This window comes from Lingula anatina, chromosome 1 (genome assembly GCF_051362555.1).
Source record: "Lingula anatina isolate TDL-2025a chromosome 1, LinAna3.0, whole genome shotgun sequence".
NCBI lineage: Eukaryota > Metazoa > Brachiopoda > Lingulata > Lingulida > Lingulidae > Lingula > Lingula anatina.
This window is the reverse complement of record NC_141767.1, coordinates 50,431,243-50,454,312: the sequence shown is the minus strand read 5'-3', so window position 1 is coordinate 50,454,312 and position 23,070 is coordinate 50,431,243. Positions and strand designations below refer to the sequence as shown.

The following is a 23,070-nucleotide window of genomic DNA, read 5'->3' as shown; positions in this document are numbered from 1 at the left end:
CACCACCATGGAGTATGTTTGGCATAAAATGCATAATCTGGTTAAACCAAATGATGAAGAATGAATTATAAGTTAACCAATTAGTTTCTGTCCTTTATTGTGGTCTCCATTAAAGTGCAGGGTTAGCTCATTAGACTGGGCTTGTAAGACACTACTCTATTTGTTCCTCGGTAAGACTTATGCATGATAGACTAAATATGTTATCTAACTTATATTATTCATATAAAATGAGATTTTCATTAGTAAATATGACATTTAGGTAATGAATCAACTAATTTCTATTAAATATTTCATAAAATAACAAAAAAAGAAAAAGATCTTAACTAACTGGCAACTATTCATTTGTTTTTCCTTTTTCTCCCTGCTGTTAAACACTGCCTGGGACACCAAATACAAGGAATCAACTTCTGTATTACTGCAACATGTGATTACACTAATTAGAAAACAGAACATTCCCTTCCTTAAAAGAAACAGAGATACTTAACAAAAGAAATGGAAAGGATATTGCTTTTTTGCCAAGAAAGAAATGGGGAAACTTATTTTGTTTGATTATTGAAAATGTTCATAATGAAACAATATATGGCCCTTAACTCCAGTCACACACTCCATGATCTAATTACCATATTCAACAAGTAATTACATTTTGTCAAAAAATTTAATCAAGTTTGGCAGTTCTATGTGGTGCAATGGGAAATTCAATAAAGCTAGCATAATTTGCTTGTTATAGTGCCTATTGCAAAGTTTATAAAGGGCTGTTCAACATAATCAAAAATATCAACACAGTACGAGTTTGGCTGCATGGGCAGTTACTAATATCATTATACAGGAATGATATCAATCAATATTACTACCTGAATGCCCACCATCAATACTTCAAATCTTTTTACATAAGAGTATACATGTTAACTCATATAAAATAACAATTACTGACTACTTTTTTTAAAATGAGGTTGGTACCAGTTCACATCTATTAATATACATAACAGTCTCTAATAATTCTACCTCATTCAGATCCACACACATGGAATGTGTATCATATCAACTTTGCCAAAACTGAAACCAGCTGAAAAAAATGTATTGAGCAATATAAGGTTTTGCAAAAGATGGACATGGGACAAACCATGTAGCTATCCAAAAACATATTTTGAGACCTTCATTCCAGTTTACTGACATACAACTGGTCAGGTTTAACTTTATCTGCCTCTTTTCAACAAAACAAAATGCCAATGGGTGGGCTAACTTCACATTGTTCAAACAAATACTCCAAATAAATGCACAACTCTGCAGAGATGCATATAGAATAAGGAAGAAAAATGAATTGACTTAACTTTCAAGCACTTTCTAAATTTATGATTGCTTTCTTTACCTCCATTCCAAACTACATGACATCCAGTATCATCTTCATGTTATCAATTTTAATATTTCTATGATGGATTAAATAACAAAACGGCCCCAAGTTAATTGTAACATAAAAATATCCATAACTTCCAATATATGTACAATATTATATAATCTCATAATATACTTCATTCATACTCTAATCCCATGGGTCACACAGACCAAATATATATATACACACACAGACAATTAATATTATAAGATGAACTTTGTACATAATCTAAACCCCTTGTTATGTAGTACACATATTTCAAGTTTGCATATGTATGATTCTGATCAACTAAACCACCTGTGCTATAATCAATACTGACCACTGCTATATTGCACTCTAATGGTGTGGTGTGGGATTTGTATACTGTTACAATGATCCAGAGTTCTGTGGAAGATGTACTACACATCCATTGTCCTCTGATATGAACTATTAGGTCTCTGGTGTTAAATAAAACAGTGGTATTTTAACGCGATACTGCATGGGGTTGGCAGCACTGAAGCTATCCATACAGTAAGTATTGATGTATGCCGTAGGTACTTTAGCTGATGACTTCCACATAGTTAGCTGGGTAGAGACCAACTCGCTCACGAAGTCGTCCTTTGCACCATCCTTGTTCATCTTCGTCCTCCAGTTTCTCAAACTCCTCACCTGAAGAAAACAAAACACAGAGAACCTCTGTTAAAAAAGTACACGTATTCTACTGATTAATTGTAGTAAATTATTTTTATGTAGTGAAGCACTTCTATCCTAAATGAATCCTTAAGGCACAAGGCTAGCCAGTAAAATTTCCCATAGTAAGCTGCTTCACTGAGAGATATTACCTTGTAAAACCTACAACATACGCTTATTTCTACAGCTACATAAAATTTATAACCACTATAACCACTAATTACAAACTGTTTGGCTTACAGTGCATATTAAACATACATTACCTGCTTTAAAAGTGAGTTCATCTTCTTCTGCTCCATCATAGTCATACAACGCTCTAACTGGGACTCCTGGCCTTCCATCATCATCCAAGGCAGTATCTACTCCTTCCCAGCCATCATTATCATCACTGCCAAAAGGGTTGTCACCATTGCTGAAAGGGGAATAGAAATCATGTCTAGAATCAATATGAAATCTTGTAATACTAATGCAGTGTATATAGTTTTAATTTAACTGAATGAGCTAGATAAAAATTGGAGGCAGCTCTTTGCACTTTCATGAAAACGAAATTGAAATTGTGTGTCACTTGAATTCAAATACCAATCATTAATGCAATTGAAAACAAAGATCATGATAATGAAATAAAAATTACATGTAAATAAAATCCCCAAGCAACCAATGAAGTATATTGATCTACTTTTGTAACTGATATTATTCATTTCATGACCTTATTTTGTCAGAAAATAATTGTTAAAATTTTGTTAAGTTAGCAGAACTTTATGTCATATAGTACAATTACCATTTAGCATTTTTCATATTTTACAAAAGTCAGATCAAATAAATGTCCACTTGTCCCCAAATAAAAATATGCAAGCAGTAACTAAAGTGCAGCATTCGGTAGGGTTGGGTGTAATATAACAGCATGCAAATATCATGTAAAATAACCTCAAAAAAAAAAAAAAAAATCAAACCCAAACCTAAGAATCTGACAAACCTGCCAAATATCAGCAGGTTCCAGTAACAGTAATGAATCCCCAAGCCTACACATATGCACACATAGGGCTTCTTCTGTTCATTCATTTCAGCTTATCAGTAAAATGCAGTCATAAAACAAGGAGGGGTTCATGAAGCAGAAATGGAGAAATGGATGAATAATCATAATAAATTTTGGGGTACACATGAACAAAATGATTTCCAAATAAATATAAACCCAAGAATTCAATCAAGTATTTTAGCAGCAATGATGGAAAGGATTGAAGGAAAGGCTTGTAAGCAATATTGCATTAATTGAGCAGGTGCATGACAGAGGAAAATTATATGCTTCTCAAAAACAATATGATATCTTAACAGTAATAATACTGTTATAAAAGTCATATTTCAGCTATGCTCAGAATGAAAATTGAATGATGACAGACAGTTTGGACCAGGAGGTTCGCATGTGTGATGCACAATGTCTACCCCCAAACCCTTCAATTTATGTATGAATAGCTATCTCCTACAAATACAAAGCCATACACAAGTATGAATGCATGTTGTTGTATTTATCTGTTGATAAAGCAACAGTGAAATGTGGTGTATGCTATTTGGACAGACATTCACAGCTAGCCCTGTATTATGCAACAAAAATTCCAGGTTATCTGCTGCTGCAGCTACAAGAAACTGAAACATGCATTAATAAAATTTCAAATGGAATTTGTCATGACAAAAACTGTTATAAATAGGGGCACATCATACAGACACAAGTTTGTGTTTCAACAAAAATTATGAAGGAAGAAGGATAAAGATGAGGAGCAGGGAGGGATTGAATTTGGGATAGAATCAATGCCATTAGCTTACCCTTCCAAGCTATACCCTTACAGATCCATTTCAAGAGGGATTTCTCCCCTTTGAATGTATGTATATTTACCCTAAACAGATGTAGCCAACCTGCTGACAGCTACATATCTAGGGCTCATAAAAGCATCAGTGGGATTGGACATGCAGATGGGTTAGACTGGGGTGGAATGGGAGGGTTAACAAATCATTTATTCAGTTTTTGTCATAACAATCACACCAGGTGATGAATAGCTGAACTGCCAACAATTCAAAACCATGCTAAGTGGCCAGTAAAAGCTTTATACTTTTCAGATTGACCGCGTTGGCGCGGCGGTTTTGGAGGACCAGGACTAGAAACTTCTGGTTTTGAACTAGCTATGCTAGCATCATCTCCTTTGGTGTCTGACTGACTGCCCTCATCTTCAGAGTCATCAGCAAAAGGGTTTAACGTTTCATCATAAGATTTTTGCCTGTAATTCATAAAACAAAGACTAACACACAATATATAACTGCTGCTACCCATAAAAAGCAAACTAAAGAAGCCACCACCTTATTTCCATGTTATTTGTGTTGATTATGTGTCCAATTAGATATGTAAGTTTTATGATCTGTGGGCAGGTAGTGTGCATGCCAAATGGTTAATTTTGCCAATGTGAACACCCCTGCAAGCCACTTGATTGGTGCAAAGTGAATCTACATGAACATCTAACCATATGATATAAAACTGAAATGGTCAATAAGTCTTTTTTAAATACAGATAAAAAAAACAATGTTATTGTAAAAAAATGAAATTTTAATGCTGTACATCCCTACCAGAACCCAAAGGAATAAATCATCCTAACAGCATATATTCTAAGTATACTGTACAGGAACAGAAAAGGTATCCTAAAGTACCTTGTAACCGGTGGAGTGATTGCTTGTTCCATGGGCTCATCTTTAATGTTGTCGCCTCCCTTGTTGTAGTCATTCCGCTGCTGTTGTACATGATCAGAGTTGTTGGAAGCAAAACTGTCAGTTTTCTGGTGACTAATCTTGGTGACAACAATACCACCGTCGCCTGAGGTCTCTTTGATTGACTTACTCTTCTTGCTGCTGATACTTTGGAGCTCTGGTGAGTACTCCTGAAATGGACAAATTAGTATTTAAAGGCTGAAACTGACCATCTCTGATGCATCCAAGGCTAATGGCTTCCATACACCATGCAAAACTGGCTGAAGGCTCACCTTTGTTTTCATATAAACAACAATTAGTAGCCAATTTATGAAAATTCATCTATTAAAATTAGAAATAGATTTGTTGTACTAAATTAATTAATCCTTAGCAATCACAGTAATTCTGCCAGTTTGATCTACATATCATAAAATTCTCTAACCAAACCAATGCACTGCAGACATGAAACAAACATAAAATGTATTAACAATGACAGACATGAAATTTTGCTAGTCTAACAAATGTATAGAAAGGCATACTATAATCGTAGTGAGTCATTTTTCAAAAACGCACTAGGAAGTTCTCAAACAGCTTCCAAGCATCATGTTTTAAAAGATACCAGACTTAGAGTGTTATTTCCTTTTAAAAATTAGAAAAGGAAAGACAAAGGGGTCATTCTTACAAAATTAAACTCACAAATCCTTACTTTCAAGGTCAAGTTTGGTTTCTCTGTAATGCATGTTGTGCAAGGATATTTGAGAACTTCTTTAGTAAGTAAAACTGTTATTTAAAATGTTTCTATTGGAAACCTTTTCCCTCAACAAGATGTGGAAAATATATTTGGCATATACATGCAAACCCCATGCAACCTTAACTTCAGATGCAACACAACAATTCCATTAAAAAAGAGTGCGGACTTCGGCAGTCTGTATGTTATACTGCTTAAATGCAAAAAAGCATTAATATCAACAGGGTTTTTTTGTCCAGCCTGGTTAAACAAAGAAATAAAACAAAAAAGACAAAAACAAACACCAATATTATGCATGCCTTCTCTCTGGAAGATAAGTACATTTCATAAATATGCACTCTTGAGTAATGTTGCCCTGACCAACTCAGAAATATCAGTTAATCATTATATACGCTCTACGCTGTTATCGCTGCACCCATTTCCAAGTTTTAACCCGTCTCCAGTCAAACTGCCCTTGTCATGCTACTAAAAAACCAAAGATTTGAATGAGTTGGATTAATATTTTGTTTAATGTACATCATTTCCAACTGCAATGTCATCTCCAGTCTTGAACTCCTCATTGTATTTATCCAAACTGATGCTACGCAGATAAATTCCTCCATCTCCAACTTCCAGGCTGTTACTCCCCTTCTTTTGTTTGGTGGTAATGGTGTGGATTTCAGGATTGTACTCCTATGAAAGGGTGCAGTGGGTGCAGGATTACAATACCACAGTCACGCAAGTGCTTTTTCAGCCTCACAAGAATAATTTGGTAACTAACCAATGAATTAAGACTTGCTAGGAAACTCATGGATACACTTGTTGTACCAATCACAGCTCGAATTCATCTAATTAATATTACACAAAATGACTTCTGTCTAAAATAATTGTTCCTTTTCAAATCCAAGGTTAACACTGTGATTATTCAATATACTTAAACCCTATTATTAAATCTACAAAGCAGAACAGCTTACTTCAAAGCTTGGCCAGTTCATTGCCATATCCACTCCATGGTTGTTGGACCAGAATTTTAAATCTTTGTTGTAATCAGCACTGTCAATCGTATTTTTGAAATCCACATAGAGCTGGGAAAACCTGACAAACAAATCAAAATTTAAAAAATGAATAAAGGTAAAAAAAAAGGACAAACTGCTGGCAAAAGAGCATACATAAGTTTATATAATTTGCACTTTTCATTCTTTTCTTAATAAAGTACTGTACTTTAAAATGAGAAACGGCAAATTACCCACTTGTTCCACAAAAAAACACTTAGTTTTTTCAAACCAATTAATCCCTAAATGCTATTTTCTGACACTCTCCTTTGAATACTTCAGGATTCTTTAAGCAAAATTCACACATTACCAGATAAAAAGGGTCTACTGTACTTCATAAATACTCACTCTGGGTCTACAGAGATATCTAGACATTTGTGAGTATCAAGAAGGGCTTCCTTGAAGAACTTTAACCTTTCTGCCTCCATCTCCTGGCATTTATCAAACACCTGTAAAAAATATTCATAAGTCTGTAATTCACTAAATTAATAAAGTTTCAATTTAAAAATATTCTCACAAATATTAAACAAAAGATTGAAATATAATAGTACATACTTTCAAGAAACTTTTTACATGTGAAAATGGCAACCAAAGGGCAATTTCCTCCCACTCTGGTGCTGAATATTAAAATCATTATACAAAGAATCATCAAAGTTCGTCAGCATTGCCAAGGGAACATAAAAATTAATGGAACTGCAAGTTTGCCTGGAGCCCAGTCACTTTAGGGACACTGTAATCAATTTTAGCTGGGACATCATTAACTTACAGCTCACCTCGCTCCAATGCTGGCAGGCAAATATATTGAACCTTTGATACATTAACCATTACCGAAGAGGAAGTTGCATGATTTTTTTTTCAAATCAAATGAATCTCAAACTTGACTTTTACTTGAAAGAAAAAAATTAAAATTCAATTACTTCCACTCCTTTTTTTGTGCTTAATTTCTTGTCGAAACATTTCATGCCCCCACTTAGAATATAATTTTCTGATTCAAAGTCATACAATATCAAAGTATTCATCTATACCTCTGTCATGTCTTCTATGTATTTTGCATTGTAGGAATTGATATCATTGAGAGCTGCTTCATATTTTTGTGTTGTTGTTTCCACTTGCTCCCTGTACTGTTCTGCTTTCACCTGTATCTTCTTTTTCTACATGAAAAAAAATTGTTATCTTAAAATCTTTCTCCTATGGCCTTTGATCATTTTTAAAGATAATATTTGGTTTATTTCGTGACATGTTTGTGATTTTTTGATTTATCACTTTACCCCAAGATATCTATTTAAAAAACCTTTTTTGTTGAACAGAGTGCTTTTCCACATAAATTATTGAAACTAGCAAATATATTGACACTATAAAATGCAATAAATAACACACCATAACAAAGCTAACAAAGGCTGGGGTCTACATAAAATAAACAGTGTGACACATTCGTATAGTTTTTGTTTGTGAAGTGCTTTAAAGAATCAAATATTGATTACTAGTAATAGCTCAGCACATCATACAAAATGCATGAAAATAATAGCTGCAACTTTGTTTTGTAACTGAGCAAAATGAAATAAAACTACAACACATCAATCTAAAAAAGAGACCCACACACAACAGTGCATACCGTCTGGTTAGCTTTGCTCTGGGAAGAAGAGAAAGAGAAAGTGAACTTTTGTCAGAATCATGCAATCAAGCTGGTTATATACATAAAATCAACATTGCAGAAACAATATATATTTAAAATGCTGTTATTCAAATGCTGATTTTGCTGTATGGGCAGATAAAAAAGTTATCACCAGAAAGGGTGAACAACACTTTAACTACATCTGAAGGGAGGGAGAGCAAACAATGGTGGATAGATTGTTTCACCTCAAATATTAGCATTAAAATTTACCAAAATATATATTTGGTATTATCATCTTACTACTGGCTTAAGCCAGTAATGGCAATATCATAGCCTACAAATGCAGGTATTGCATGACACATATAACTAGTTGTCAGTTTTTAATTTTGTTTTGGCTTATGTGGTTAAACCCCCATGAGTAAGACTAAATATATTGTATTACTTTAATCCAGGTTAACCAGAATGTTAACACTCCCTAAGGAAGGCAGTTACAGACCTTGGCCTAAATAGAATGGACTTTTTACCTGACAGGCTACAATAATAAAGGAATGGTACCAAATATATTGTACTGTTAATCTCTATGAGGACAAAGATGGATAATTTTTCTGTTGCCCTGCCTTACAGCTAGGGCAAACTTTGCAGCATGGCTGGATTCTGTTCAGCAGCTATGAACATGTTGTTGTGTTTGTTGTGTCATCTTCACATGACCACCTTTGAGATTTGGGAAAAACACATGGTCTGTTTTGGTTGGCTATTCCTTAGGCCAAAAGAAAAAAAAAGACAATCTCGAAAAAAAATTAATTTTGGTCTGAGCAATCTACATGTAGTAAAACCCTACTTACAAAAATAAGATATTGGATTAAATGCAAATGATGTTAAATACTTATAAGTGGTATTCTGCTAATACCCTATCAAATACTTATATTTAATGTTCTCCACACTTCTAAAGTGACAAAGCATGATAAGGACATATAAAGGCAACAAATACAATGTGCTTTAAGATGAGAGTGTCTTATAATAACTGTTATTCTTTGAAAGGATCATAGCAGAACATGGGCTTAAGGCATAACCAGTACATATACACTTAGTTTTAGGAGGGGGAATTATTTATCCCTCTTGATATGAAAAAGACCGTGATGCATCCTACTGCACTAAAGCCACCATTCTATTTAAGTTGGCATGATATAGTTATAATCTATAAACAACAAACCCACAAAATAAAACAGATGTAGTATAATAGTATACACTACAATCAAAACATAAAACCCTAAATGCTTATTTACGTAACACTGTATATACATTTTGAAATGTTGTAAAAGCTTTACATTTTATATGATCTGTCTTTTTAACATTTATGTTTTTACAAAGCAAAAGTCATCTCAACAATGAATCCTATTTTTGTTTTTGGCTCACTTGTTTGGAGATAAGAGCTGCCAAAGATTACCTGATCTTCAGACATGGAAGAGTCTGCTAAAGCATTGTTAGCCTGTATACTGGTGGACTTTTCATTCCTGCAGGCTGTATGGAAATCTTTCTTGGCCTTCACAACTTTATCTAGCCTCTTAGCCCATGGTTTTTGAGCCTAAAACAAAAATGTTTCAACAATCAAGTAACTGATCAATATCAAGCTGAAAATTTTATCTTTAGTAGTCTCACAAGAAACTGAACTTTATCTGATTTTGTAACCATAAACATCCATTGATTTCAACAAGAAAATCTATCTATGAAAGGAGAGCAATTTTATCAGTAACACTCACAGTACATTTTACAAAAGGACATTTGTATTCATAGTCTGCAATCTGTAGTACCCTCATCACCACACTCACAAATCAATATCAGGAAACTGGTAGTCACTTAGCCTGCTTCCTTTTGCAACCTAACCCTAAATGCAAATATTTTGATATCATGTTTACTTTCTTATCTAAAATCCTCATGCTTACTTTTCTGAAATGTTCCTCCATTTCTTTAACTTCCTTCATCCCTGTCAAAGTTTTATGGAAATGTTCTTTCTGCCAATTTTTGATTTTTGGGTTAACATCATTGACCAGTTTGTCTCTGACGTTTGTGTGTAAATCTGCCACTCTGTCGGCCTCTGTGAGAGCACTCCGCCAGGCTGCTTGTGTAGTGCCATACTCTGGACCTGAAATATGCAGCAAAGATTATAAACCATACTATAAATTATGCATGTCCTCAAACAGAATATAAGTTCAGTGACTTCCAAATACAGATAATTTTTTCGCTTGTTATTTTACCATGTGGGCAAAAATGATGCTTGATTTCAGGTAGTGTCATTAACTAATTAATAATACAAGTCCACTTACCACTGTAGGACAGCATTCCCTTAATAAACTTATGCCCCTATACATGTTTGTCCAATAAAATGTATAACTTACTAAATAGTTATACACTACTTTCAGGACATGATGTAATTGCAGCACTCTTAACTTCCAACTACATTAAGATTTACGCATTGTTCCTCAAAAAGATAAATGAATGATAATGATTGTATTGTAATTAATGTTGTACAGGCTAGACTTGAAGAAGGTGTAAATGCAGATGATCATGCATTTGTTTATAGCTACGATGAGTTTAAAAAGAAAAATATTTTCTTCATCGTGGCAGAAAGTTCCTTCTGTGCAACAATTGAACATGACTATTGAAAATTAAGTGATCGAGGTTCCTTGTACAATAGGAAACAATATATCACTAGTGGCCAAAGAGCATGCCCTTTATCTTGTTGCATGCCTGTACCCTTATGTAGGCTCATTTAAGAACACAGCCTATTTGTCATGTTAAATGTATGTAAGCATATCTGTGGAACTTCTCCTTTTCTCTTTAACAAGTGAGCATGCATAACAACCCATGCAGACACACACCACTAGTAAGTATATCTTCTTCTCCACATGTCCAGTTAAAAAAATATTGCTGTTTTCGGGTATTGGGTTAAAAACTATCCAGGTCCATCAATACTGTTACAAAATGCTGGAGTATGAAATAGGATCTCAACTGTCAACCATAATGGTAATAACACCTGCCAAATTCAGCAAGCCATAAAAAGGAGGGACATATCATGCTACTCCCTCTGTGCTATTAATTTGCACACAGACAAGTATACTATTCCCCCTTCATTATGCAATAAATAATGGAACTTTGTATAGCTGGCAATTTTGTAAACTTCAGATAACAATAGACCTACTAGTAGGTTGCTGACAGTGACCTGTCCAGAAGGCATCCACTATGTCTGACATAAAATGCTAAAGGTGAAAGTATATCCCCAAGTACTATTCATATCTCCAAACAAGATTTTACTTATAAATCTGGTCACTGTCATATGAACATACAGACAAGATGGCTAGTGATGCATTGCCTGTAGCCTTTTACATGTTAAACGTGCAGCAGCACAGGTGAGTTAAATGCGTGGTCAAGGCAAACAAGTCTACTTACTGCAGTTAAGGCAATGAGCACCTGATCCTGGCCATTAGTTCAATTTGCAAACAAACTCAGCTACTTACACCAAACTGCTGCCAAAAGCACACTTACCACTGTCCAACAATTTATTCCACTTTTTGGTCCAGTGCCTCAGTTTTTTGGAGTATTCATCCTCAATTTCACTCCTTTCTTTGATCAAGGCCATTAAGTCTGAGCACAATTTGTGACCATCCTCAATTCTCTTTACTGTCCTCTTATACTGCCCTATCTCCCAGAAGCTGTCTGTGCTGGCTTGGATTTCTTCATTGACCGACATGGTCAAAGTTAGTGGTATAGAATACTACCAGTACTTATAATGAAATCTGAAATAATAAAAAAAATGATTATTACAGTGCATCTTGATCTGCACTTATTGTGGAGCTATATATTCAACATCTAAGCAGGTGATCATGTAAATCATGAATTCCTGAGTATACATATCCAGATCGTTTTACAAAAATGAAGCATACACAATAGAATCAGTGACCTGGAACTACGTGCTTCACTAAATATCCCCATCCCTCCTGATCTGCTTTATAGAAAAAAAAAAAAAAAAAGAAAAAAATCAAACAAAAAAATTTTAAATCATTTTTCACAATTAGGAACAGCATTTTTATTTAATTCCCAAAATATTTATACCTGCATCTTTGGAATTTAAATCCCCCTGTACCATTTCATAGTATAAAGGCTATACATTCTTAAAGTATTTTACAATGTTCCCACTGTTAATGTTCACAAAGAAATAAAACACCTTCAATATCTCAATTGATCCACGAGCCGAACAACTTAAGCAAAGGACACTGTGAGTACTTTATTTTCAAGTTTTCTATCCCAAGCATCAAATATTTTCACTTAGAGCACAGACCTAAGACTGTCACCAATGAAAATCTATTGAATAAGATATATGCTGTCAAAAACCAACAAACTAGGCCCAAAAAATCCCAAACATGTGAAATAGATGAGACCATGTATACTTGGCAAACTTCTCTCTGACCCCCCAGGCACTATCTGTGACTGTCATCCGTCATTGCAAAGGAATGCACAGTACCCGGAGAACAACAACCTGACCCCACCTTTCAACATTACCTACAGGTATTCATAAACTCAAACTTAAAAACATAACTTGGGAACAGATATATTGGTTATAGAAAAAGAAAAGCATTCTAAATTCCCAATCTTTCATTGTTTTGGTTTAAAGCTTTGATTTGGCTACTTTTTTGCAGCTACTTGGATAAAACAAAATTCAAGCTTGGGTGAGTTCAGTGTACATTCTGCAATCCAGTAGAAGGTATTTTTATCATCCAGGAATCAAAAGGTGAAGATAGCTGAGGACAGGAATGAGGGGAGGTGTCTGTAAACAACTGCTTCATGCATCCACCAACACAGAAACAAAGACAAATAACACTAGACAACAATATACACTTCATTAAAGACAAAATAAATGAAAATTAAAGTCCAGTACCAAGGACAAAAAAAAAAAAAAAAAATATATATATATATATATATATATATATATATATATATATATATATATATATATATACAGACCACATTTTTGCAGTTAGATAGACATGATAACATGCATACAAATCCTGCTTAATGTGACATTTACTGAGGCATGCATAAAAATAAGGTAAAATGTACCAAAGGTCAATGTAAAAATTAGCCTTAGACTAATGGGCAATGATAGAAAAATACCTTTACTCACACCTTACTTGAAAATTGCACACAAATGTGCATGTGCACTCTTACCAGCCCATATTCTCGTCTACCCAATGTGCATAAATTATTTTCATAATTGGACCATCAACTGCATACAACAGATGCTCAAATGAATGACAGATCATGAGTGTCCTTATTCCAGTACAACATAAATATCCAGACACTGTGTCACACATAAAGGTCTTCTCACAATTATCCATTATATGCAGGATTCCTACCTTTTTTTTTTGCCTATCCTAAAACAGTAGGGTCTTTTGTAACACAAGGTGAAATAATTAGCCCATTATATGCAAAAAAAAAAAAAAAAAAAAAAAAACCTACATACATGTATCTGACTACAGTAATAAACCACAAATTTCAAAATACTTAATATTCCAATTTTTTTCTTTTTTAAAGAATTAGCTCTTAGTGAAAATCAAAACATTCTTTTCGACCAAAATCTTTAATCACTTTCCAAGATGTTTTAAAAATAATCATTATCAATTTTCACTGAAAGTTTCAAGTAAGAAATATTATTATAAATTCCGTTAAGGAATGTACACAGCAATGACCATAACACAGAAAAAGTATACAATTATGTACTTTATATTTTTTAATAAATTGTGTACTTAACAACTGTTATGCAGACAACAATATTTGCAAACAAAGGAACTGAATGCAAATAATAATATTGATTTTTGTACAAAATGGCTCAACTTAAAAACCAACAGAAGTATGGTTAAATGTTTGACATTAAAACAAATAATCACATAATGTTTGGCCGAACACAACTTACCCTGTGCATACAAATGGTTGACAAAGCTACCTGATGAATCCAGTACTACGAAATCCACACTAATTTATCAACTGGTACAATAAGAAAAGCAACTTTTCACTTCTCTGTAACCTTAATAAGCTCGTCCGCTTTCAACCCAATCAAATTCCACAGAACAATAACATTCTTTCTGCCTGAATGCCTCTATTCTTTGCTGACATTGCTGGTAAGGAAATACTGCAGGTAGGAGTAATATTGATAAACACAACATGCATATGAAGGGTTTACCTACAGTCCATAATCCCCTAAATAGTAGGGTGTGACTCCTGGGTGAATCACACTTCTCACACACCTAAATGGTATCCTTTGTAGTCCAGACCAATACCTTCACTTGTACAGGCAATGAAACTATGGATTTAAATAAAGCAATGTCAGATATATACTTAGCAGTTTTATGAAAACAAACAAGCTGGTTATCAAAATTTCATGTAGACAGAAATTATCATTTTCATGATTAATGACATTCAATTTAGTTTTTACCAGATGCTTTATCTGCAAACAAATGGAGGTGACCGTCACATTATTAAATAAAATGTAACTTCAAATTAACCCAGTAATGTAAAACTTTGTAAATACAAGTACAATTTTGTTTCCATGACGTAAACTCTGACCACGGTATATATAATTAGGATAAATGACCATCTCAATAAATGACCTGACAACTCCCAGTGTGAAGAAGAGTCATCAAACTGAAAGCCATAATTATAGGTGATGAGGACTTGACATGCACTCTGACAGAGGAAACTGGTGAAGACACCAAGCTATCTTGAAATGAATAAAAACTCCTCACTACAAGTTTTACTCATTTCATATTCAGCATAGCCCACATCTGTAAACACAAATAGTAACAGCAGGCCATACTGATCAGGCCAGATAACATAATGTTACATATCAGATAGGTGATAACCATCTTGGATTTTTTTTAAAGTATCTAAAACAATTCTCTCAAGCCTAGTGACACTAAAATAAAACTAAGATCTGATAGACAGTAGCTGAAGTTATCTCGAGTTAGAAAAAAAATTACAATGAATAATGATAATACATTTCCAACACTTAATGTACAGAATAAATTTCATCTCAATGCATAGAGAACAACAAAACTGTATCACCTACTTTGTTCTTTTATGATAATCTAGACAACAAATGTTTCACATATGAAAAATCACTGTCCAGATGGGTTTGGTCCATTTTACAAGCAACATAACTAAAAAATGCACTTTCTTACATTTTGAACAAAGGTAAGTGCAAGATGAAGAATCTCATGATGACCCCTTTAGAAAGCTGATGGAGTTCTATCATGCACTCCCACTTATCAGTGCCTGCTGTCCCAGTCTCCAAGTACTGGGTAAGAAAAATATGGCCCTCTTGTAGACAGCGCTCTGTTCTCTATAGACCTATTGGCGCAGTGTGGCAGACTCCGAGAGAAGTTCCACTTTAATGACAGTTTTCCTATGCACTGGTAAAGGACAGGATTGAGGTCATATTCTGATCAGTGCTAAGATTTTAACACATTTGTAATTTTTTTAGATTTTATTTCTCTATAAAGGTACTATTTCCTCAGCAAAGCATATTTCCATTTGGTATTATCAGGGTGATTCTTTTGATATTCATCTTAATAGGCATAATTTTTAATGCATAATTTGTATGTCAAAATTTCAAGCTTGTCCTTTCATTATACAACATGCCATAATTGTGCAGTTTATAGTGAACTCAACAAGTGTCATATGATGTAGTAACACATAGGCTTGATAGGAATAGGAAGTTTGAACTAGGATCCAAAATAAAGAGGATAAGAAAGCGGCAAATCGCCTTTGAACCATGATACCTTCGGGTAAACATTCCCCTATTGTCTAGTTAAGCTGTTTTGATAGCTTAGACAGCGTGTGGTCAGGCTAGCGTAACGAAGCGTGCACAGGCAGTTATCGCACATTACCGTATATTCTCGCGGTTGCTACGTTCCCGTCCGCCATGTTGGTTGTAAGTTTCAAAACGCGGTTGATTTCGTGAAATGTTTTAACGTTAAATATTGCAGGAAGTATTAAAAAATGGGTCTGTATACCATAACGTTCTTTTTTGATATTGTGTTTAACAAAAAATAAAGTTGTCACTGGAATATTATGAAGAACAGCATGCTTTCAGACAAGAAGAAAAAAGGGCTATAACAGGTAATTGTAACACGCAGACATGAAATAGATAACAATGTGCATTGGTTTTGCCAGTCGTTCCGGCGATTTTTGAATTATCTATGCGACATGAAGTGTTCACTTCGTATCATGTTACATTATTGTACGTAAAATATGTTTTTGTTAGATTCCAAGAAGGACAATAACAGCAAATTGTCGGCGAAGGCCAAGCTCGGAGTGTCGCTGTGACAAACAAACTTTAGATAATTAACAGAACGTACTTAATAGATCACAACATACAGATAAGCTATTTCACCAATGATGTTCAACAATGCTGGTGACTTAAAAATTGGAAATTATTTAGGGCGTGTTAAGTAGATGATTTGTTAGTAAATAGTTACTGCATCTTGTAAAGGAAATTCTTTAGCACTCTTTTTACACTCAACTCAGATTTCTTGTGTAATTTGATAGATTGAATAGACATTGGGTTTGTTGCATTTTTCTGTTGCGTTGTACTGTCATTTAACTGTCTAAGAGATCCAAATTTCACAATGAATGCATTGATCATAGAAATAAAATAAATGCTATTATACCACAACAACAGCGGTTAATCAAATTATTCTGAAATCTATGCTTGCCATCACTTTGTGTGTTCTCCATAGATGTCTGCACTCTGTAATAATCTCTTAAGAAAATACTACAAAAAGAAAACTTTTAGAAAAAAAATCAGGGACTAACTTTGAATGTCAGAATGAATTCACAAACCATTGGTTAGCACGGGTTAATTGTCCTTTACCCCAGGAAAAGCCATTTTTTGGCCAAAATGAACAGTTAATATCCCTTGAAAGTTCTCTCTCCCCCTAAACACCAAGTGAAAAAAATCCAGATGTACAGTTCAAATAAGTTTATTAAACGAATTCACTTGTTCATGCAATTCATCACTGTAATTTCCCAATAAGATGCAGCCTGTTAAATGTAACCTGTACACATTTACTTATCTAAGTTTATCAACAAATTGAAACCCCAAAAAACTTCAAAACATTTCATTTATGATCAACAAAATTGTCACCACAACACCATTTATCTATTAATCATGGCTTATAGAGTTAAAAAAAAAGAACACCATCTTGTAAAGATGCACTTTACATGGACCCTTCATGAAGTGCCAATCCCCAGTGGCACAGGTTTGCAGACTGTCAAAAAATGTTGGTATACTGGACCCTAAATGAAAAATGAAAATATGTGTTATTGGAAACAATAAAATTTATAAAGGTGTCACTGGAAAATTCTATAGAATATCCTTAAATATAAAACTATTTAAATGGCACCTTAAGATTATTCATAAGTGAACTAATGTAACTGACTAACACTTCATGAATTTCATTGTTGTAGGGAACAAAGTAGATGAAAACGAAGCAATTCATTGTATAAGATTCTCACCATGTGACTGTTGAGTCTCTGAGTTGTCAGAAGAAACATCCTTCAGGCTGCTTAAAGACATGTCATCCTCAGGTTCACTAGATTGTTGACTTGACACTGCACATTCTGCATAAGAAAGGAACATTTAGAACTCCAGTTTTAAAAATACCAAATAAATTAATGTTAACCACTTTATTAATTAAAATAAACCAATCCATTGTATCAATCACTTACCATTTGACTGTTGAGTCTCTGAGTTGTCAGAAGAAACATCTTTCAGACTGCTCAAAGGCATGTCATCCTCAGAGTCAATGAACTGTTGACGTGACACGACACATTCTGCATAAGAAAGAAACATTTAGAACTCCAGTTTTAATAATAATCATAAATAACTTAATGTTACAGGCATCTAAGATGATAATAATAATATACACCACATTCACAGCATTCCAAAATTAAAGACTCTGGTTGCAAGCTGGCAGATTAAATAAGAATATAACAGCAACATTTTGTTTCATTTATAAAATTCACCTGGTTATTTGTATAATACACAATGCAAAAACCTTTACCACTGTTGTCATTTGTCCTTGGATACGTAGTTGTGTCTTTGGAAATCTTTGCTGATTTACCATATTTCTTGGCCTGGGCATTCTTAACCTTCTTGCCTATCTTCTTTCTCTTTTTAATTGGCATCTGAGGAAAGAAATATGTATTACTATGTACCCGACCAGTCAGTGTTATACTAACTCTGGACCACATTGTTAAAAAATAAATAACATATGTTTTTATGAAGAAAAAGGTCATGTTTTTTACCATTCAGCCAGGTTGACATTAGAGTGATTAGGCAATTTAAGTCCTTGATATCTCTGGAATAAAAACTCTAATCCACTAATATCCATTGTAACGTCTTTTGTCCCAAAACATACAATATAGATGCAGGTTTAAAATGAGACATATCAGTTATATTTGTGTGCATTTGTATCTAAAAGAAGGGGTCCGCGGCGTTACATCGTTCGGCCATGTTGAATTTAGAGTGATTAGGCAATTTAAGTCCTTGATATCTCTGGAATAAAAACTCTAATCCACTAATATCCATCGTAACGTCTTTTGTCCCAAAACATACAATATAGATGCAGGTTTAAAATGAGACATATCAGTTATAATTGTGTGCATTTGTATCTAAAAGAAGGGGCCCGCGGCATTACATCGTTCGGCCATGTTGAATTTAGAGTGATTAGGCAATTTAAGTCCTTGATATCTCTGGAATAAAAACTCTAATCCACTAATATCCATCGTAACGTCTTTTGTTATAAAACGTACAATATAGATGTGGGTTTAAAATTAGCAAGCCAGTCCCATGTAAAGTTTTTTTGTATAGGTAAACTACCTCCCAGAACTATCGCTCCGCCATTATTGGCGTTGGGGGCACTATTTCTACGCTCTTTTTACAATCCAACTTATTTCGTTTCCCACATTACAAGGTGTTGCCATATCAAAACTGTACTCCGAATAACTCTGCATTGACAAATATTCGGAAAGTGCATCCGCCAAATAACAACGAGAGCGTAAACATGCACGGCAGTGTAAATTTGCCCGCCATCTTTGCAAATCTAACGGACGGGGATATTGAAATTGATATTACTGTCTATTGAAGCTACAAACTGCAATATAAATACTCACGGTGCTTCACTGCATATTCCTTAATCAGCTCCTCTTGTCTTTTGACGAAATTCTCCGGATACAATGAAAAAAACGCGACTAAAGCGGGACCTTCGTTTCACTCTGCCGTAGACAAGCTACCTGGTCATTTGAAAACGAGGCTCGCCGTACCAACCCGAAGGCATCATGAGACGCGCGCCGCGGGAGACTCCCTTTGAAGTTTGAGCCACTGTCTTATCCTCTTTATTTTGGATCCTAGGTTTGAATTAGACAAGGTAATAAATGATTAAACTTGTGACTGGAACTCGACTGACAAAATCAAAGATAAGCCTAGTGGCCACTTTAGTGTTAAGCCTATACTTATGGCAAGTCAAGTACATGCTAGCGATGGTACTCACTTTGAAAAGCTAGCACTGATTACTAAGTAGGAAAGCTCCCTTTAATTTGAGCTTGCCTTCACAAGAAATGTGTGTGAAAATATAAGACTTTAATAAGGAAGCTAGGGGTTTTGATATTGTCAGCTTCCCAACTTGAACATCTGAGAGGACTAGTAAACAGCTAAAATTTAACACTACCCAAAACCATCAGTTGCCTAGGTCAATTTTTTTCCACCAAAAAGTCAAATTTCAAGTAATCTAAATAGTAAGTTTGGTAATTGGTGTGACATTTATTTCACAAATGGTCCTTTTACAACTTGCATGAATCGCCCATTACACTGCCAAAAAGCTAGCCTAATGTAGTGCATCATGCTAGGCAGGAATGCCACAACAATTCTACTTCTGTCATTATCATGTACATACATCATTGCAACCGACACCTTGGGTCATTCAACAGTCGTCCCAGAGAGGCAGATAATTAAGATACAAGTCATGAGAAGTTTATTAAGATATATAGCCTTCACCCAAAAACAACCAGCAGATAATTTTTCAAGAGATTTTAAAGAGTGATAATTAACAATAGGTGAAATGGAAGCTATACATGTCATATAAACAGTGTGTGTGTGTGTGTGTGTGTGTTTGTGTGTGTTTGTGTGTGTGTGAAAATACATTTAAAAATCTTTACAAAAATATACCGCTTTTTGCAGAATGCCAATGCATACTTGAATAACTACTATAATACTTCAAAGTTATTCTTTAAAAGGATAATGTAATAAGCATTTCATAGGTCTAATAAGTCAGCACAAACTTGTCAAAGAGGGACTATGAATTCTACTGACCATGGCAACAAACAATATGATATTGTTTTTAGTTAAGAACCGCACCATCTTAAAGAAATCAACTCTGTGCATGCCTTCCTCTCTCCTTTCTTAGCTGGATCAATTGGTTCAATAAATTTAATGACTCTGCTCATTGCCAAAGAGAAGATACATCAACTTCATTCATTTAGTGAATCTTCTGGGGAAAATCTATCGATAATTTTTGTAATTCAATGTAATAAAATCCTTTAATTAAGGCAATAAATAGGCAAGTGAAGTATTGCTACATGGAAATCAGGACATGGATGTTACATTTTCATATGGATCAAAATCTACTAGCGGACCACTGGTGCCTGGTTAATTATCAAATTTTCCTGCCATTCTCAAACTTAACTAAGCACATCTTAATTCCTTATTCCCATTTACTTTCACATCACTTGAAGTTCATACCTTAGTGAAGCATGACTGCATTCAAGCTTAAGGTCTATCTTAATTTCTTAATAATTTTCACTTAACTTCCTATTTTAACTTGATTTGCATAATGCCAGACACCATTAAATGGATAGATATATGGTAAGCAAAGTTTCTGACTAAATGGTTTACTGAATCCAAATAACAAAATTTTTCCTATTTAAACCTTTGTGTAAATGAGGAATTATTCACTATTTTAAGACAATTTTCAAAAATGAAATTTCTAAATCTAAATCTGTACAAATTCAAAATGTGTTATCCCAGTAACAACAAATTTTCTCTGGGGAAACAGCAAACAAACTAAATTGATGAAATCAAGTACCTTGGCAGTTCTTCCTTTGAAAATCAATATGTACCCTGGGTAAGTATTGACCAAGCTATAAGCACATTGGTAACATTACCCACAGGTGATCGATGGCTTGTATTTAATCACTGGCAAGGAACCCATTCTCTTGGGAGATCAATAGCAATTTTACAAAACTGACCAAGAGACGATGGGTACACTGAAATTCCACAAACGGTGCTACAGTGTACATGTCAAGATAAAAGAAACCGTTATGAAAATACTTCAATCTTTTATTGGTTTTGCCTTTATTCTTTCGATATAAGCCACCTGTTAACATGTTACTTAAAAGGACAGTATCCTGGTCTTTCTTTGTATTAAATCTTCATATTTATACAGGACAGCCTGTGCCTTATTTATAACAGCTTATGCTCTTAGGCACCTTCCTATGTAATGAAAATAGAAACTGATATTCCCTGCTCAAAATGTACACTTCTACTTGAAATGTACACTTTATGTGAAATGCAACTGCAAGGAAAGTATGTTACCATTTACTCAGCTTAGGCCACTGGACATAACTGTGGTACTGAAATAGTATATTTATAAATTTGTAAGAACTCCACATCATTCAGTACCACAACAAATTTGGATAACCAGGAAATGTAATGACATTGCATTAAATATCTTACAAAACCAGAGTAACAAAAAATGCTCTGTAACTCACTAGTAAGATATCGGGTACATTTTCTATAGAGCCACACTTTCTAGCCAAGCACTTAGCCAGATGTTTGCAAATATCAAGCCAAACCATCTCTGCCTTCGGACAGCATTACTTTTAGGAAATTTCACACGACCCATGTGTCTCACCGTCTTACAACCATACTAATTTTTTTCTTTATTCGCATTACACAATTCTATTCTTAACATTAGTTTTCTTTTATTCTAAGACTGCTATTTAACACGATTGCTCTATTTCTTAGTATTTAAAAAGGATGACAGTCTCAACCATTGTTCCATCTGTTACAATCGCGTCTTTAAAATGTTATCACACTGACTTTTTGAAAAATGGTTATGCATTGGAACATAACAGACTGTGTGAGACTTATGAGAACATGCGCAACCATAACTCTGGATTATACTTTGAACTGCTAATTCAAAGATGAACAGTTAACGCCCGTGAATCACGTCGCCAAGGCTTACCGGTCATCTACCTTGGGGAGGGGTCACAAGATGAGGCAGGTCCAGAAAACTCACCTGTCACCCTATTAAAAAATACCCTGCATTTTTCAATTACATATAACGTTCTTTCATTTCAGTTAAATCTATAATGTATCAAAAAATACCGCCATGTGGTACGAAAGACAATCAGAGTAAAAAATCAACTTTGTAAAAGACTTACCTGTCAGCGCAGCCACTTGTCGCCTCTGTTTTCTTTTGGAGGATCGATTCAAAATGGCCGGATGGGTGGGTTTCCCCTCTTTATTTCACGTGTTGTGATTGGTTGGGAACCACAACCGCTCTCTTGAAAAGAACAATTCTTTAAATTACTCAACTTCCTTCCTGAAAAAAAAGTGTCTACTAAAGAAGTTTGATATGAGTTGCAAAAGCGATGCACGAATACTTGTTGATGAATAATTTGCTTTCATATCACTATTAAACTTTAGGAAAGTAAAGGCAAAATATCAGTGTCCAATCATAGAGGGCGTTACAAAGACTGTTTACTTTCTCCAGCCCAATATAAA

At 34.4% G+C, this 23,070-nt stretch overlaps 2 protein-coding genes across 11 annotated transcripts; both read right to left on the bottom strand.

Moving 5' to 3' along the window:
* Positions 1-80: 80 nt before the first annotated feature.
* On the bottom strand, positions 81-22,951 carry LOC106173159 (protein kinase C and casein kinase substrate in neurons protein 1). 9 transcript variants are annotated; one of them, XM_086999565.1, is made up of 13 exons: positions 22,728-22,951; positions 14,411-14,526; positions 11,715-11,965; positions 10,115-10,314; positions 9,619-9,756; positions 7,588-7,713; positions 6,911-7,011; positions 6,485-6,605; positions 6,048-6,203; positions 4,748-4,974; positions 4,159-4,323; positions 2,323-2,471; positions 81-2,038 (listed from the first exon to the last, which is right to left on the bottom strand). In XM_086999565.1, the coding sequence occupies exons 3-13, from the start codon at positions 11,917-11,919 to the stop codon at positions 1,929-1,931; spliced, it is 1,698 nt and encodes a 565-aa protein (XP_086855691.1). In that variant the 5' UTR covers positions 11,920-11,965; positions 14,411-14,526; positions 22,728-22,951; the 3' UTR covers positions 81-1,928. The 9 variants fall into 9 exon arrangements, with proteins under 9 accessions (XP_086855691.1, XP_013409644.1, XP_013409641.1 ...); XM_013554190.3 differs by having other exon boundaries at positions 14,407-14,526; positions 22,728-22,743; XM_013554187.2 differs by lacking the exon at positions 14,411-14,526 and having other exon boundaries at positions 22,728-22,950.
* Positions 17,191-19,639, bottom strand: LOC147764437 (uncharacterized). Of its 2 annotated transcripts, none has more exons than XM_086999689.1 (5): positions 19,401-19,639; positions 18,350-18,413; positions 17,955-18,059; positions 17,742-17,846; positions 17,191-17,522 (listed from the first exon to the last, which is right to left on the bottom strand). In XM_086999689.1, the coding sequence occupies exons 2-5, from the start codon at positions 18,411-18,413 to the stop codon at positions 17,389-17,391; spliced, it is 408 nt and encodes a 135-aa protein (XP_086855815.1). In that variant the 5' UTR covers positions 19,401-19,639; the 3' UTR covers positions 17,191-17,388. The 2 variants fall into 2 exon arrangements, with proteins under 2 accessions (XP_086855815.1, XP_086855809.1); XM_086999683.1 differs by having other exon boundaries at positions 18,290-18,413; positions 19,401-19,635.
* Positions 22,952-23,070: the final 119 nt, after the last annotated feature.